A 13460-nucleotide genomic window follows, 5' to 3' on the forward strand; every position below is an offset into this window, starting at 1 on the left:
TGATAATTTAATATCATTTTTAGTAAAGAATTTAAACAGACTAGGACGTAATTAGTGGACGTTTAATTCCGCCCCCTTGTGGATTAAATCTTTTCATTAACTAAGCTTAAACAAAAAGCTTTACGAAGGATAATTATTAACTAAAATTAATTAAATATTACTAAATAATTTAAAATGTAACAACGAGAGAGTTAATAATTTTAAGATTTTTTTTTTTACAAAAATACAAACGTATATACATTTTATGGGCGAAGACAAGAGGTCGCTGCTTTGGTGTAAACAAGTGGCGCGAATCGGTTCGTCAGTAAGGATATTATATTTTGAAATAATGAACGGACCCGCTAAATCTACATCGAAATTTCCATTTCCATTTACTCCTTACGACGTGCAATTAGAGTTTATGAGTAAATTGTATAATACATTAGAAGATGGGAAAATAGGAATCTTCGAAAGTCCAACTGGGACAGGAAAGTCTCTTAGCCTTATCTGCGGTGCGGTGACGTGGCTGAAGGAACACGAGAAAAAGAAAAAAGAAGAATTACAGAACGAAATTAATTTAGAAGATAACGTCAAAGAAGATGAATCCGATTGGTTTGCTTCGTTTGCAAAGAAAAAAGAGCAGATGGATAAAGTCAGAGAAGCTAAATCTGAAATGGAATACATTGAGAAAAGAGAGAAGAGATTTAAGGAATTAAAACAACAGATTAAAAGAAAAAGAGTCGTTAATAACTCTGAATTCGATGAGCTGTTTAAAAATTCCAAACACTTAAAAGAAACCGTCGATAACGATCTTTCGGACAAAGATAACGAGGATGTCGATATCTTACTCCTCGATTATGCTAGCGACGACGAAAGTAGAGAGGAGAACGGCGAAGAGGAGGAGGAGAGAGATACCGTTAAGATATACTATTGTAGCAGAACTCATTCGCAGTTGTCGCAGTTTGTTAGGGAAGTTAGACGTAGTCCGTACGCTTCCGACGTTAGGGTGATTTCTCTGGGATCCAGACAGAATTTGTGCATAAACGAAGCGGTTTTGAAGATGAAAAGTTTGAGTTTGATTAATGAAAAGTGTTTAGATATGCAGAAGAATAAAAAATCTGCCAGAATGTCTAAAGAGGTCAAGGATCTCTTGAAGGCTAGTAATGCTAATTCGAAAAACAGAGGCAGTTGTCCGTATTACCGACACGTGGCCATGGAAGAAATGAGAGATCGTATGCTCGTCGAGGTAGATGATATAGAGGAGATCGTCGAAATGGGCAAGCGGCATAGAGTGTGCCCGTATTATAGTTCGAGATACGGAGTCGGCGAAGCCGAGTTGGTGGTATTGCCTTATAATATGTTATTGCATAAACAGACGAGATTGGCTTGTGGAATAAAGTTGAAAGGGAACATTGTTATTATTGATGAAGCCCACAATCTTCTGGAAACAATAAATAACATACACAGTTCGGTTGTTAGTGGTGCACATTTGGCAAATGCTTATTCTCAGCTACATCAATATTTTCAACGTTTCAAGTCACGTTTGCATGCAAAAAATCTGATGTACGTCAAGCAAATACTATTTATATTATCTGCATTTATTAAGCATCTCGGAGGTAATGTCGATACGGTACCGACTGATATTTTAGGTGGTGAAAGTCAAACTAATATATACTCTCATGTAGATTTTTTATCGTTAACACAAATAGATAATATTAATTTGTTTAAAATATTGAAATATTGTGAAGTAAGTCAGATATCTCAAAAACTTCACAGTTTTGTTGGAAAATATCAAGTCACAATTCAAACGAAGCAGGAATCAAATGTATATGTGCAATCATCCATAACAAATTTCTTATCAAAAGTTTCCAATAAAGGAAATGCAGAAATAAATGCAACACAAAATTTATCGGACGACCAGATTCCGAGTGGTTCTCCATTTGTGCTCTTCCAGGAATTTCTTCGTGCACTTACTAATCCTAGTAATGATGGTCGTGTGTTATCGATCAAACAAGAAAATCTTCAAAAATCCAGTTTAAAATTTTTACTTCTTAATCCGGCACTTCAATTTCGAGACATAGTTTCCGAATGCAAATCGGTTATAGTTGCTGGAGGTACTATGCAACCGACATCCGATTTTGTCGAACAGCTCTTTGTGCCTGCAGGAACAAATGTTAACAGACTAGTACATTTTTCTTGTGGTCATGTGATACCTCCAGAGAATCTTTTAGGAATAGCATTATCACAGGGTCCAACAGGAAAACCATTAGACTTTACTTTCCAGTCAAGAGAGTCTGTAGATGTTATGGATGAACTTGGCAGAGTTATTACAAATATTTCTTCTATTGTCCCGGGTGGAATAGTATGTTTTTTTCCTTCTTATGACTACGAACAAAAAGTATATTCTCATTGGGATAAAACAGGATTTATTTTCAAATTGAACGTAAAGAAAAAAATATTTCGAGAGCCTAAGAAATCTAGTCTTGTAGATCAGGTTTTGGCCGATTATTCGAGATCGATCTCTCAGTCTAAAAATACTTCTAGTTCGGGCGGTTCGATATTATTTTCTGTGGTAGGAGGGAAAATGAGCGAAGGAATCAACTTCTCAGACGATCTCGGAAGATGCATCGTCATGGTCGGGTTACCGTATCCAAATATAAATTCTCCGGAGTTAAAGGAGAAAATGAATTACTTAAATACCATTGCACCAAAAGCAAAAGACGGAAGACTGCCGGGTCAAGTTTATTACGAAAATATATGCATGAAAGCGGTGAATCAGTCTATCGGCAGAGCCATACGTCACAAAGACGATTACGCGATTATTTTACTTTTAGACGGTAGATACCTGCGGCCGTCCGTGACGTCTGCGCTGCCGATGTGGATATCTTCGAGACTGACGAGTTATCCGAAATTTAACCAAGCATTTTCGGCCATGCGACAGTTTTATGCCGATAAAAATAATTAATTTAAAATCTCGCAGATAGCATCTCATTTAATCTAATTAAAATTACTTAAAAATTGAAGTTGATTATACAATATTTGCACCAAAGCGTAAGTTGTTAAAACTATTACTGTATATAATTTATTAGAAAATATTTTAACGTCAACAATTTTTCTTCCATTTAAAAAATATATAGCAATTATTTAAATTTTTAAGAATTTAAATTGCACATCTGTGATTTTAGATTATTTATTTTAAAAATTTATACAAAAAGTTTGCAGTTTATAATATATACATATATTATATATATAAAGTTATTGAAAAGATAATTAATTACAACTTAATTTGAACAATTAAAGCTATCTTTAAAAGTATTTTTGTAACAGTTAACTAAATATATTTCTGCCATTAAAGGCTTGTTAACATTTTAAAAAATTATGTAGGAGATATAATAAATTTGTTAAATGCTGTAAATATAAAATAGTGTTAAATTATAGTGTTGTTAAGAATGAAAGATAATAGTATGAAAGTTTTTTTATAAAGCTTTTATTAAAAAAACTGAAATCATTTATGAAAATTATTGAAATTTCTTTAAGAATCAAATTTAATAATGTTAAGGAAGCTTGTCAATTGTGTGTTAAATAACAAGACTGATATGGGTCAGACAGAATAGAATCTTTAATCCAGTGTATAATTATAATTAAATAACAAACATTTTTGGATAAAATTGCAGTTCTGAATGAGGCAGTTTGGACCTTATCGGGGTATAGATCGTGTCCACGAGAGTAAAAAAATGTCTGGAACCAATGGTCTACATCCGATCCTTTGCAGTATATAGCCCCTTGAAACTGGTCTGTCTGGAATTTTGAAACCCTAAAAAATGGAGTAAAATTTAAACAGATATAAACATTACTGAAACCCGATGCTTAGCAAATAGACACCCACAATTGCCGTAAATAATTTATGGCAATTGTGTTTATCCATTTGTAAAATTTAAAAATGAAAAAATTCAGAACTATTTTTTAAAACAATCAGGGCTGTGGAGTCGGAGTTTTGGTGTTTTAGCTGGAGTCAGAGTCGAATGGTAAGGAAAAGTTGGAGTCAGTAGATTTTTACGCGACTCTGAAAACAAAGCAAATAGTTGATTGTTTTTCATTTTAATGAAGATGGCTATAATGTGAGAAATACCATTGCATCCACTACTTCCGATCTATGCTCCATTATTTCGGGGGCTATATCTCGTGAATGTTTAAATGTACACCATCAGTTTATTTGACTTTTCTTACTCCTGTCAGAATGATCTACAGCTTTCATAAGGTCCAACCACCTCGTTCAGAGATGTATTTGTACCCATTTTCTAACTGTTTGTTGTGTATTCTGTTCTGTGTTTTGAACTCAATGGCCAATAAATGTGACCAAAAATGTATTATTTAATTATAATTACTGAATTAAAGATTATTGCTTATTTTTTAAATTTACTTTTAATCAAACTGCTTTTTTTCAGACTGAAAACTTTTTAGAAAACTAGTACTTTTGGGCATTGACATTATCGGGAGACAATGAGAGTGACAGTGACGACAAAGATTTATTTCCCTTGTTGAATCATGATTTGTAAAGCCGAATGTTTGAATTTTCTAAAATATTTTCATTTCAAGCAAAGTAATTTGAATTTATTTTAACATATATAATAGCATAGCATTTTACTTATATACGGTAGAGTCAAAAATAAACTGAACTTTTGATATAACTCATTATGTTAATAGTACAATTATTTACAGAAGACCACCTTCAAAATAAGCACCTGCAACTATACACTTCTAGCATTGTCAAAGCAATAATTGGAAGCTATGTTTTATGATGTCTTCTGTGTGCCCTTTTAAAGATGAGGCTTCTGCCTTGACTTATACTGATCAGCAAATATTTTACCAAGAAAGGCATAACAGTGCTTTTTTCAATCTCCTTACTCCTTGATTTCGCCCCTCAGACTTTTATCTGTTCTCCACAAGAAAAGAACAATTAAATAGTGGATAGCTGCTACAACAAAAACCATTAAAAATTCACATCACAAAAAATGGCTTCCTAAACTGCTTTGACAAGTGGTATAGACAGACACCAAGGACAAATGGGTGACAGAATGAGCTTACTTTAAAGGGTAACATGACAGTGGCTCTTGAACTTTTTAATGTGATGCCCCCTTTTTAATAAAGAAATTCTTGCCTCACTCCTACAAGTTATAAAAAAAACTCCAAAACTAGTATTCTTACATGTATTTTATTCTAATAAAGTAACATTTACAGATATTACTAAATGAAATAAAATTTTGATGATGTAATGACTAGATTGTAGTCATAAGCATAATGATAAAGCTACGGTAATATAATGTTAATGCATGAACACAAAAATTGCAAGTGTATTTAACACATTTGTACTGAAAGTTATGGATAGACTATTGAGTATTGCTGGAGACAAACATGAAAGTACACAATAATAATAATAATTATTTTGTATTCACTTTAAATGGTCTTGCACCAACTCTGAAGGTGTGCCCCATAGTTGAGAACCATCGTAGTGTAGTATGAGTTTGTGTTACGTATTAAAACGTGCCAAAATTTCAGTTTATTTTTGGTTTTGCTAAGTATTATTTTGCATTAATCATCAAAGTAAGAATCAAAATACTATTGAGATTGAAAATTCTATCAATTTAAAATTAATTCTTTTGCAAATTTAACTAAATTTAAAAATTTGTTTCAAATAACATAAATATAGAAGAAAATAATAAAAAGTCACTTTGGTTTTTACCAGATAAAGTTTCTTATGGTGATAAAGAACCATAATAATTTAAAGTATCAAAAAGTATGAATTTTTTCTATGCAGAAAGTCATTAAATTTTTATGCATTTACTGTATTATTGTTTATGCAATTGTTTCAGTTGAAGATTAATTTTTTTTTTTTAAAACATATAATAAAAGTGAAATTATATTATATATTGCATTACTTTATATTCTGATATATTGATAATTAGAACAATTATTAAACAATTGAAGTATTTCTGATATTCTTTGCAAGAAATATGCTTGATTAGTGAAAAAGAATTACATTGATGACAGTAATCTACATTTGTGATTTTATAAATTTACTTATATGTAAAAATATATAATTTATGACTTGAAATATTAGAAATCAAAAATTTCTTTAAAAAGAAAATGAAAAATTTATGCATCTGTAATTTCTTCTAGTTCTTGGTTCTGTGAAATTATTTACATTTTGTGTGTTCTGCATATGTTGTTGTGGTAAACCAATAAAATTAAATATTGAAATAATAGACTGTACATAATTGTCTATATGAATTTATCTTCTAAATGCAACAAGCATCAAAAAGAGTGTGATGTTTCTGGTTATTGTGTCATCATACAGATGCATAACTTAAAAGAAACTGTTCAATAATTTGTTATTTTAATTGAGAGATATAGAAAATTAAGATCCCTTGTACAATTCTTTCACGAAGAATGCTTATGAACGTTATATAGTGGACTGAACTCAAAGGATGGCTAAAGGGCTAGTATATTAATAGTAATGTACATTGTATTGGGTCAGAAGATCAGATTCACCACACAAGCTCAGTTTTATTTATTTATTTTTAACATACATTTTATTTTGCATGCCTTAAAACAAAGTATTTATTTCTCTTTCTTATCTTCAGAAATTTCATCTATTTCTGATATGTTTTTTTTTTTTTTTTTTTACTTTTTTGGTTTATATGTAACGGAGGGAAAGTGTGACGATCGGTCAAAAAATGACCCTCAGATTTTTACATTTTTGGACTCGGGACCTTGAAATGTTGAGAAATGCAAAAACATTTTGGGGTTTTGTTCTGTATTTGAGTGGGGCACAATTTTGTTCACCCTCTTTGAAGCTTAATAACTCCCGTGTTTTCTGTCAAAAATTTCTGAAATTTTGCAGGGAGGTTTGTATATTAGGTAGATCGATGCTATTAAATTTTGGTGATTAAAGGTCGAGGAGGTGAAGAGATAAAGGGGGTCACGTGTATCTTCGGTATGATCTGACTTAATTATTAATGGCAATTTTACTCATTAACATTTAAAATTTTTTATAAAACCCACTCCTATCCTCAAATTAAGCTTTTTGCCATTTTATAATAATTAAAAATATAAAAAGTTTTTTAAATAAATTATCATAACAGTTGATGTCACCAAATGTTGCCGAGAAAATTAAGCAACTCGTTGCTGGATTTTTTTAATGTAAATCCATAGAGTGGATCCTTGCAACTCATCTTAAATAGAACAAACTTCATCTGTGTGGGAGTCCAGTCAAAAATTTATTTATTTAGCTCTTAAAAATAGTGATTTTGTATGTTAACATTTAATTTTTACTTATTCAGTTACTGAATATAACAGGAAAAGTATAGTAATTGGTCAAATTTTGACCCTCTGATTTTTTCCTTCAACATTTTGACACTCCACAAGTCCAAAAATGAAAAAAGAACTCTTACAAAATTCTGTATTTTGATGTCTATTCTGTGTTACATCTCGACCCCATAGACCAAAGATTTGAAATTTGGAAAAAATACTTCTAAATATGGGATATTTATACTATTACTTTTTGAAGATTACAAGTTGAGGGGGGAGAGGAGGAAGGGATAATATCACAGGTTCAGACTTAATGAAAATTTTAATACACTAAAAATAAGTCTTTTGCCCTTTGTAATAATAAAAATAAAATTTTTTTAATGAAATCTCATTGCATGGCATAACATACAACTTTGAGGCATACTCTTAGTGTTTAACCTTCTATAATCCATTTTTTTAAAGTTCAATATTCTTTTTTGAGTAGTGAAATTTCTCTTAATTCAAAGAAGTTAAACTTATTATTAAATTTTGTATCTTACTTGTTAGTTTAATTGAAAATTATTAGACTTCCTTCCCAAATGATGAAAGTGAGAAGCATTTCATCACTTATTCTTATGTGAATTGCATACAACAATTCTATTTCTCTTAGAAGTTTTTCATTATATAAATTAACATATATAAATTCTGTTTTATCATCTTTATCTGGAAAAGCCAATTACTTTAATATTTATCTTAAATACAGCTATTTATTTTCTTATATATATAGTTTATTTACCTTATAATAGAGAATGTTGCCAAAATTGGCCTTGTGTGTGCAAATTGGAGAATAAGGAAGAGAAAGTCCTAGAACAAAATTGTTCAAAACAATTTGTGATATGCAAGAGACAAAGAAACCTAAAAAAAATGTTGGTAAAATGGAGGACTCAGTTTGTATCTATAGAAGATGGGTAGATAAATTCTATATAATTTTTTACTTGTTTTCTATAAGTATTTAGGATCACTGTTATAAGGCAACACAACACACGAGCAATCAGCCAAGAAGGTGCCTTCCAGGAAGACTTCCTATGGAAAACTGGCACCATATACATGTTAGACAAGTGAAAATCCAAAAAAGCTCCGTGTGGCCAGTGTATTGGTGAGGTGTGACCTATGAGCAATGTTCAGTGCTTTTATCCATTTTGCCATCACTGTGGACAAACTAATATCCAACACTATCTAATTAGTAACCTGTAAAAATGTGTTTTGTAGTCCCGTGGTCTGTGGAGAAATTTGAACATTGATCAAATCAAGGTTACTTGAAGTATTACAAAAGAAATAAGAAGTGCTTGGTTGCTTTTCCTCACTCATTGGGGGTTTTTTTTTTATTGAAATCTTAAATCAAACAGGAAATGACTTATCAATAAACAATAATGTCAATAAATCAATAAATAATGTGAGTGTGATTGTTGTCCTTTGTGGAAAACCAAGAATCCATAAATTTATTTCAAACAAACTTCACATTAATTTGTTATAAATAAATAAGTGAATTTCATATTAATAAAGTAAAATGGAACTTTTATAATCATTATTTTATAGATGTTTGTATCATTTTTAAAAAATTGAAGAGAGTAATTTGCAGGATTTAAAATTGCGAGTTCAGTGGTCTGTAAGGTCAGAAAGGTTGGTGACCACTGTTGTAGTCCATCCAGGCTATTATAACTTGTATACAGTTAGATTTTCAGACAATTTCTCTTTCATACAAAACATTTTGATACCCGTAAGTTTCTTTTCATATGCAAAGTTTACACCTTTGTATATTTTTGTCAAAACATATAAAAATATATTTCTGCATTTTTACTTTTCTCTATTTATTAGAATATATTATCTTACTAAAGATAACATTTTTTATACTTGACATAAAATTATAGTAAACTTTTAAAATGTCCATTTTTATGTGACCTTTGCTCTTGACATTTGTCATTTATATAGTTCAAATCATAGTAATATGTGTCTTTGTAAATGGCATAAAGATTGATCTGCTTGTACTTTGATCTTCTAGTATCTCTTCTCTTTCTCTGTAATAGATACAGTAGTAAGTTGCTATTTTTCTGTGAAGATTGCCATATTTTTGATGATAACATCCATTGAGTGGTTAAGTATTCTTTTAGATATGTATGTTATCTTGTTCTTGTTATCTATGTTCTTCAGTATTCATTATCTGATTAACTGATTTTCAGTGTTGTTGTGGAGTGGTTTTAGTAGATATTATTCCAGATTCTAGACTATTTGGATTTTCTAAATTTTCTTTCCCTGTCTTAGGTACTTTAATAACATTGACATTAAAATAAATTTTAAATAAAAACACATTTATATAGCTATGAGAATTTTTAAAGAAGAAACAATTTGGTATTTTTTGATTTCTCCAATGCTGTTTTGAACTACGTCATATTGACTGGCAATTTTTTCTTCCTGAAATTTCCCTACTTGTTGCATATCCTAGTTAACTAAGGCACTAAAATGGCTAAAATATGAGAACTGTCCATTGTTTAAGACTTAAGAAGTTGAACCAAGGCTGTATTGCTTTTAATCTGACAAAGATTGTTTGGTTAATTGGTTTGGTGGGATACAGCAATGCAACTTGTGGTAAATCTGACAAGAAGGAATATCTACCGGGAGGACTTTCTACGGGAAACTGGCCCTATTTAGATGTTAGACACACACAGAAAACCACACATCTAGCCCATTGCCAAGGTGTAAACTTGCTAGCATTCCGTGGTTTTATCCATTCGGCCACCGGTGGCCAATTCCAAAATAGACAATTTATATATATATATTGCACCTTATATCAGTATAGGCTGTAGATGGTGTATATGATTCAAATTTAAATCTTTCATAAAGCAAAAAATAGTGAAAATGTTTTTTATTCATTTCAATATCTGTCAAGACTGACCAAACTTAACTACTGTACTTTGTAAGTATGGAATTTGATCTTAACATCAGCCTTCTTTCAATTTGTTCAGAATGGGTTGATAAGAGGTAAAATCAAAGAACACAACGTCCTTTCGGTTGATTGAAATACGTTGTCCATGTTTCCTTTATATAATAAAAATTTGTCAGGATTAATGATTATTATAATACAGTGTATATATATATATATATATATACTGTATTATAATAATCGGGATTGAAAAAATTGTAATTAGATCATTAATCCTGACAAATTTTTATTAAACATATATATATATATAAGGTCACATTCTGTTGTTTACGATTGCCACTCCCTCGTAAATTATGTCCTACTTATAATTCATGGATGTAGGTTAATAAAGATCGCGTTGAAAGATTAAAAATAAAAATGCCGTACAAATGTGAAAATATGTCCAAAAACTTCACATAAAAGATTAAGTTGCCAACTTTCAAATGTCAAAACTGCCGGAATAAATTTTTCGGGACCAGGCAAGACGCTATTTCGACACGTAAATACGTCAAAAGCATGTAATAAGCATGGCACCGTTAATGGGAATGGGGCAGACTGGGCTCTCCCCTTCCTGGGAGCGAAAAAATTCCACAAAATTATTATCGTAAAATGATCGAGATACGTAACCTAACCACCACGATCATCGAATGCAGCGGCGTAGCTACAGTATTTAATACACACCAAACCTATTTAGATAACATTTTTCATCCCTAGCTACGCCACCGATTGATGCTCTGATGCAATACTATTCTATAAGCTACTTGTAAAAAAATCCCCCAAAAAATTAAATTTATTGACGCTTTGCCCCGCGGAAAATTTTCTGCCGGCTGCCATGTTAGTGGGTAATGGTGATCGAATCAAAAAATCACGAAAATGTAGGTTTGGATAATATCGTTCGTTGCGCGTGCAACAGGAACTGAAGGATAAAAATGAATATTTCGGATAGATCTCGGAAGCGACCGTGTTGACTATATGGTGGCCATAATTAAAGTTTTTCTATTCGGAGCACTAGCCGTAACCAATAAGAGAACAGAAACCAAAATTTGTACACAGTAGACTGCAAAGGACGAGAATAAGGGTTTTGCAGGTGAAAAAGTTAGTTTAAAAACTTCCGTTACAGGAAAATACATGGAACGAAAACCTTCAGTCTGCAGAAGCTGCTTACTGGTATAAGGAATGTTGCCCAATCAGTGACGTACCCGGGGGTGCCGAGGGACCCTGACCCCCTTCAAAGAAAAAGGAAAACAAACAGTAGAAAATTTTCCTAAAATTCATTTTTCAATTCATATTCTGTGGTGTATTCTATTTCTACACTACTAGTGCATTAGTAGTCACATGTGGGAATTTTATTGAATTCGTATTAGAAAAATTTTTAACCGTTCTCCTCCGCTGCCCCGAGATTAAATCCCGAGTGCGCCACTGTGCCCAATGTATGCCCCATTGTTCGGTGTAAATTTCGAGGCGACGAACGGCTGACTGATTTTATTCGTATAATACTTAAAATGACAGATAAAAATTAAGATTGGTTTTCGTTAATTACTGTGTTTTGTTTATTGTATTTTTCCGTAAAACACCTTCTAGCGTAAATTTTTGAACTAAAATCCTTTTCCGCATCCTTTGCGTAGTCTGTACACAAATTTTGATGCCTTTCTTCTATATCTATCATGGTTTCGGCTAGGTTCACAATGTGGCGGCGGTTCCAATTGATTGACTTATAGAATTATTCAAGAGATACCGAGAACTATAGAATGTAGTTATTTAAGAGATAGAACAGAAATAATATCATCAGGTGAAAAGTTATGAATGAAGGACAAATTGTTCCGAAAAGAAGACATTTTTAAAGCCAAAATGGAAGGCACGTCCACCTTTCGGATACCATTTATAACCTCGAGTAGAAGGAAGTTTCCAAGATATACAAAGTCTTATGTAGGACCTATTCAATAATTAAAAGAGCGGCAGACGGATAAAGGCGTTATTAAGGACAATCGGAAAGAAGAACAAAGAGCGAATTCGCTGTATTTCATTAGATCCGACATCACCACTCGCTCGATGCTTCAGTACCAACGATTCATCCATTTGTAGAAAATAATTATATTACTAAACAGGCATAAACCCAATTACAGTCGACCCCCCTATAACACTGTTGATAATTCCGTTTTATATGAATTCCATGTTGTACGAATCACTTAGATTTTACTAATACATGAGCCGTTTACAGCCTGGCACACGTATTTGTAAAATCTAAGTGACTCGTACAACATGGAATTCATATAAAACGGAATTATCAACAGTNATTTCAGGAAATTTTCTCTTTAGAATCCCTATATGTATTGCTATAAATAGGGTTTTCCAGAATGAATAATAATATAAATAATTTATAATATCACAAAATTTACTGCATTACAGTTGTACAGTTTAAAAAATTTCTGCAGAAAAATAAACTGCTGCGGCAAAAGACGCATTCTTCTGAAAAGTATACAACCTAGATATTTGAGAATCCTACCAACATGTATATAAATTAATAATAATAAAATTTTATGATTTTTAGAATTTGCTGTGTACCGTTAAATTGTGGCCAAAGTAGCACTAACATTTATCTTCAGTCAATATACATGAATATTAACAACATTTTTGGCCTTTTTAAGACCATTATCAGTGAAAGTTTATGAAGATGCACAACTAAATGCAAGCAACTGATATCCTGGAATGTGTATTCAAATTTTCATTGTTTCATTTGTCAGTTATATTGTTTCAAGAGTTCAAATTCAAAATTGTCAACAATGAATAATTTTTATTGAAATTTCTGTTTGAATGACATTTGTTCCAACATATTCCCTACTCATAGTGAACCCCGTGACAACTAATGGTATTCTAAAGGTGCATTGTGGATCCTTTTCATTGTGTAGCAACTGGTATATTGTCTGGTTCCTCTTAAAGCATAATTTACTTTTATTCTGTTTCGCTATTGCCTTACATAGATGATTGAAGGCAGGGTTATAGGACATGGCTGTACTTGTGCTAGATTCTCCTTTTTGTATTATTTTCTTATTGTTGGCATAGGCACTGGTGAGTTGATTAATTAAATTATTAGGGTTTCCATTAATTTGTGTACCAACCTCTTTAATATGTGATATTTTCTTGCATGTCTTGAATGTTTCTACATTGAGTAAAAGTACTCCTTATTAAGATCTAGAGGGCTGCTGCTTTATTTTGTAGT

The 13460-nt window shown here is 31.6% G+C and overlaps 1 protein-coding gene across 2 annotated transcripts; it reads left to right on the forward strand.

Annotated features, from left to right (window-relative positions):
- The first annotated feature begins 268 nt into the window (after positions 1-268).
- Positions 269-8567, forward strand: LOC111635867 (ATP-dependent DNA helicase DDX11-like). Of its 2 annotated transcripts, XM_023380983.1 has the most exons (3): positions 269-3030; positions 4425-4579; positions 8073-8567. In XM_023380983.1, exon 1 carries the CDS (start codon positions 329-331, stop codon positions 2942-2944), a length of 2616 nt encoding a protein of 871 aa, XP_023236751.1. In that variant the 5' UTR covers positions 269-328; the 3' UTR covers positions 2945-3030; positions 4425-4579; positions 8073-8567. The 2 variants fall into 2 exon arrangements, with proteins under 2 accessions (XP_023236751.1, XP_023236750.1); XM_023380982.1 differs by lacking the exon at positions 8073-8567 and having other exon boundaries at positions 4425-5722.
- Positions 8568-13460: the final 4893 nt, after the last annotated feature.

The sequence above is a fragment of the Centruroides sculpturatus genome, unplaced genomic scaffold, assembly GCF_000671375.1.
Source record: "Centruroides sculpturatus isolate CEXI.00-Female unplaced genomic scaffold, Cexi_2.0 scaffold816, whole genome shotgun sequence".
NCBI lineage: Eukaryota > Metazoa > Arthropoda > Arachnida > Scorpiones > Buthidae > Centruroides > Centruroides sculpturatus.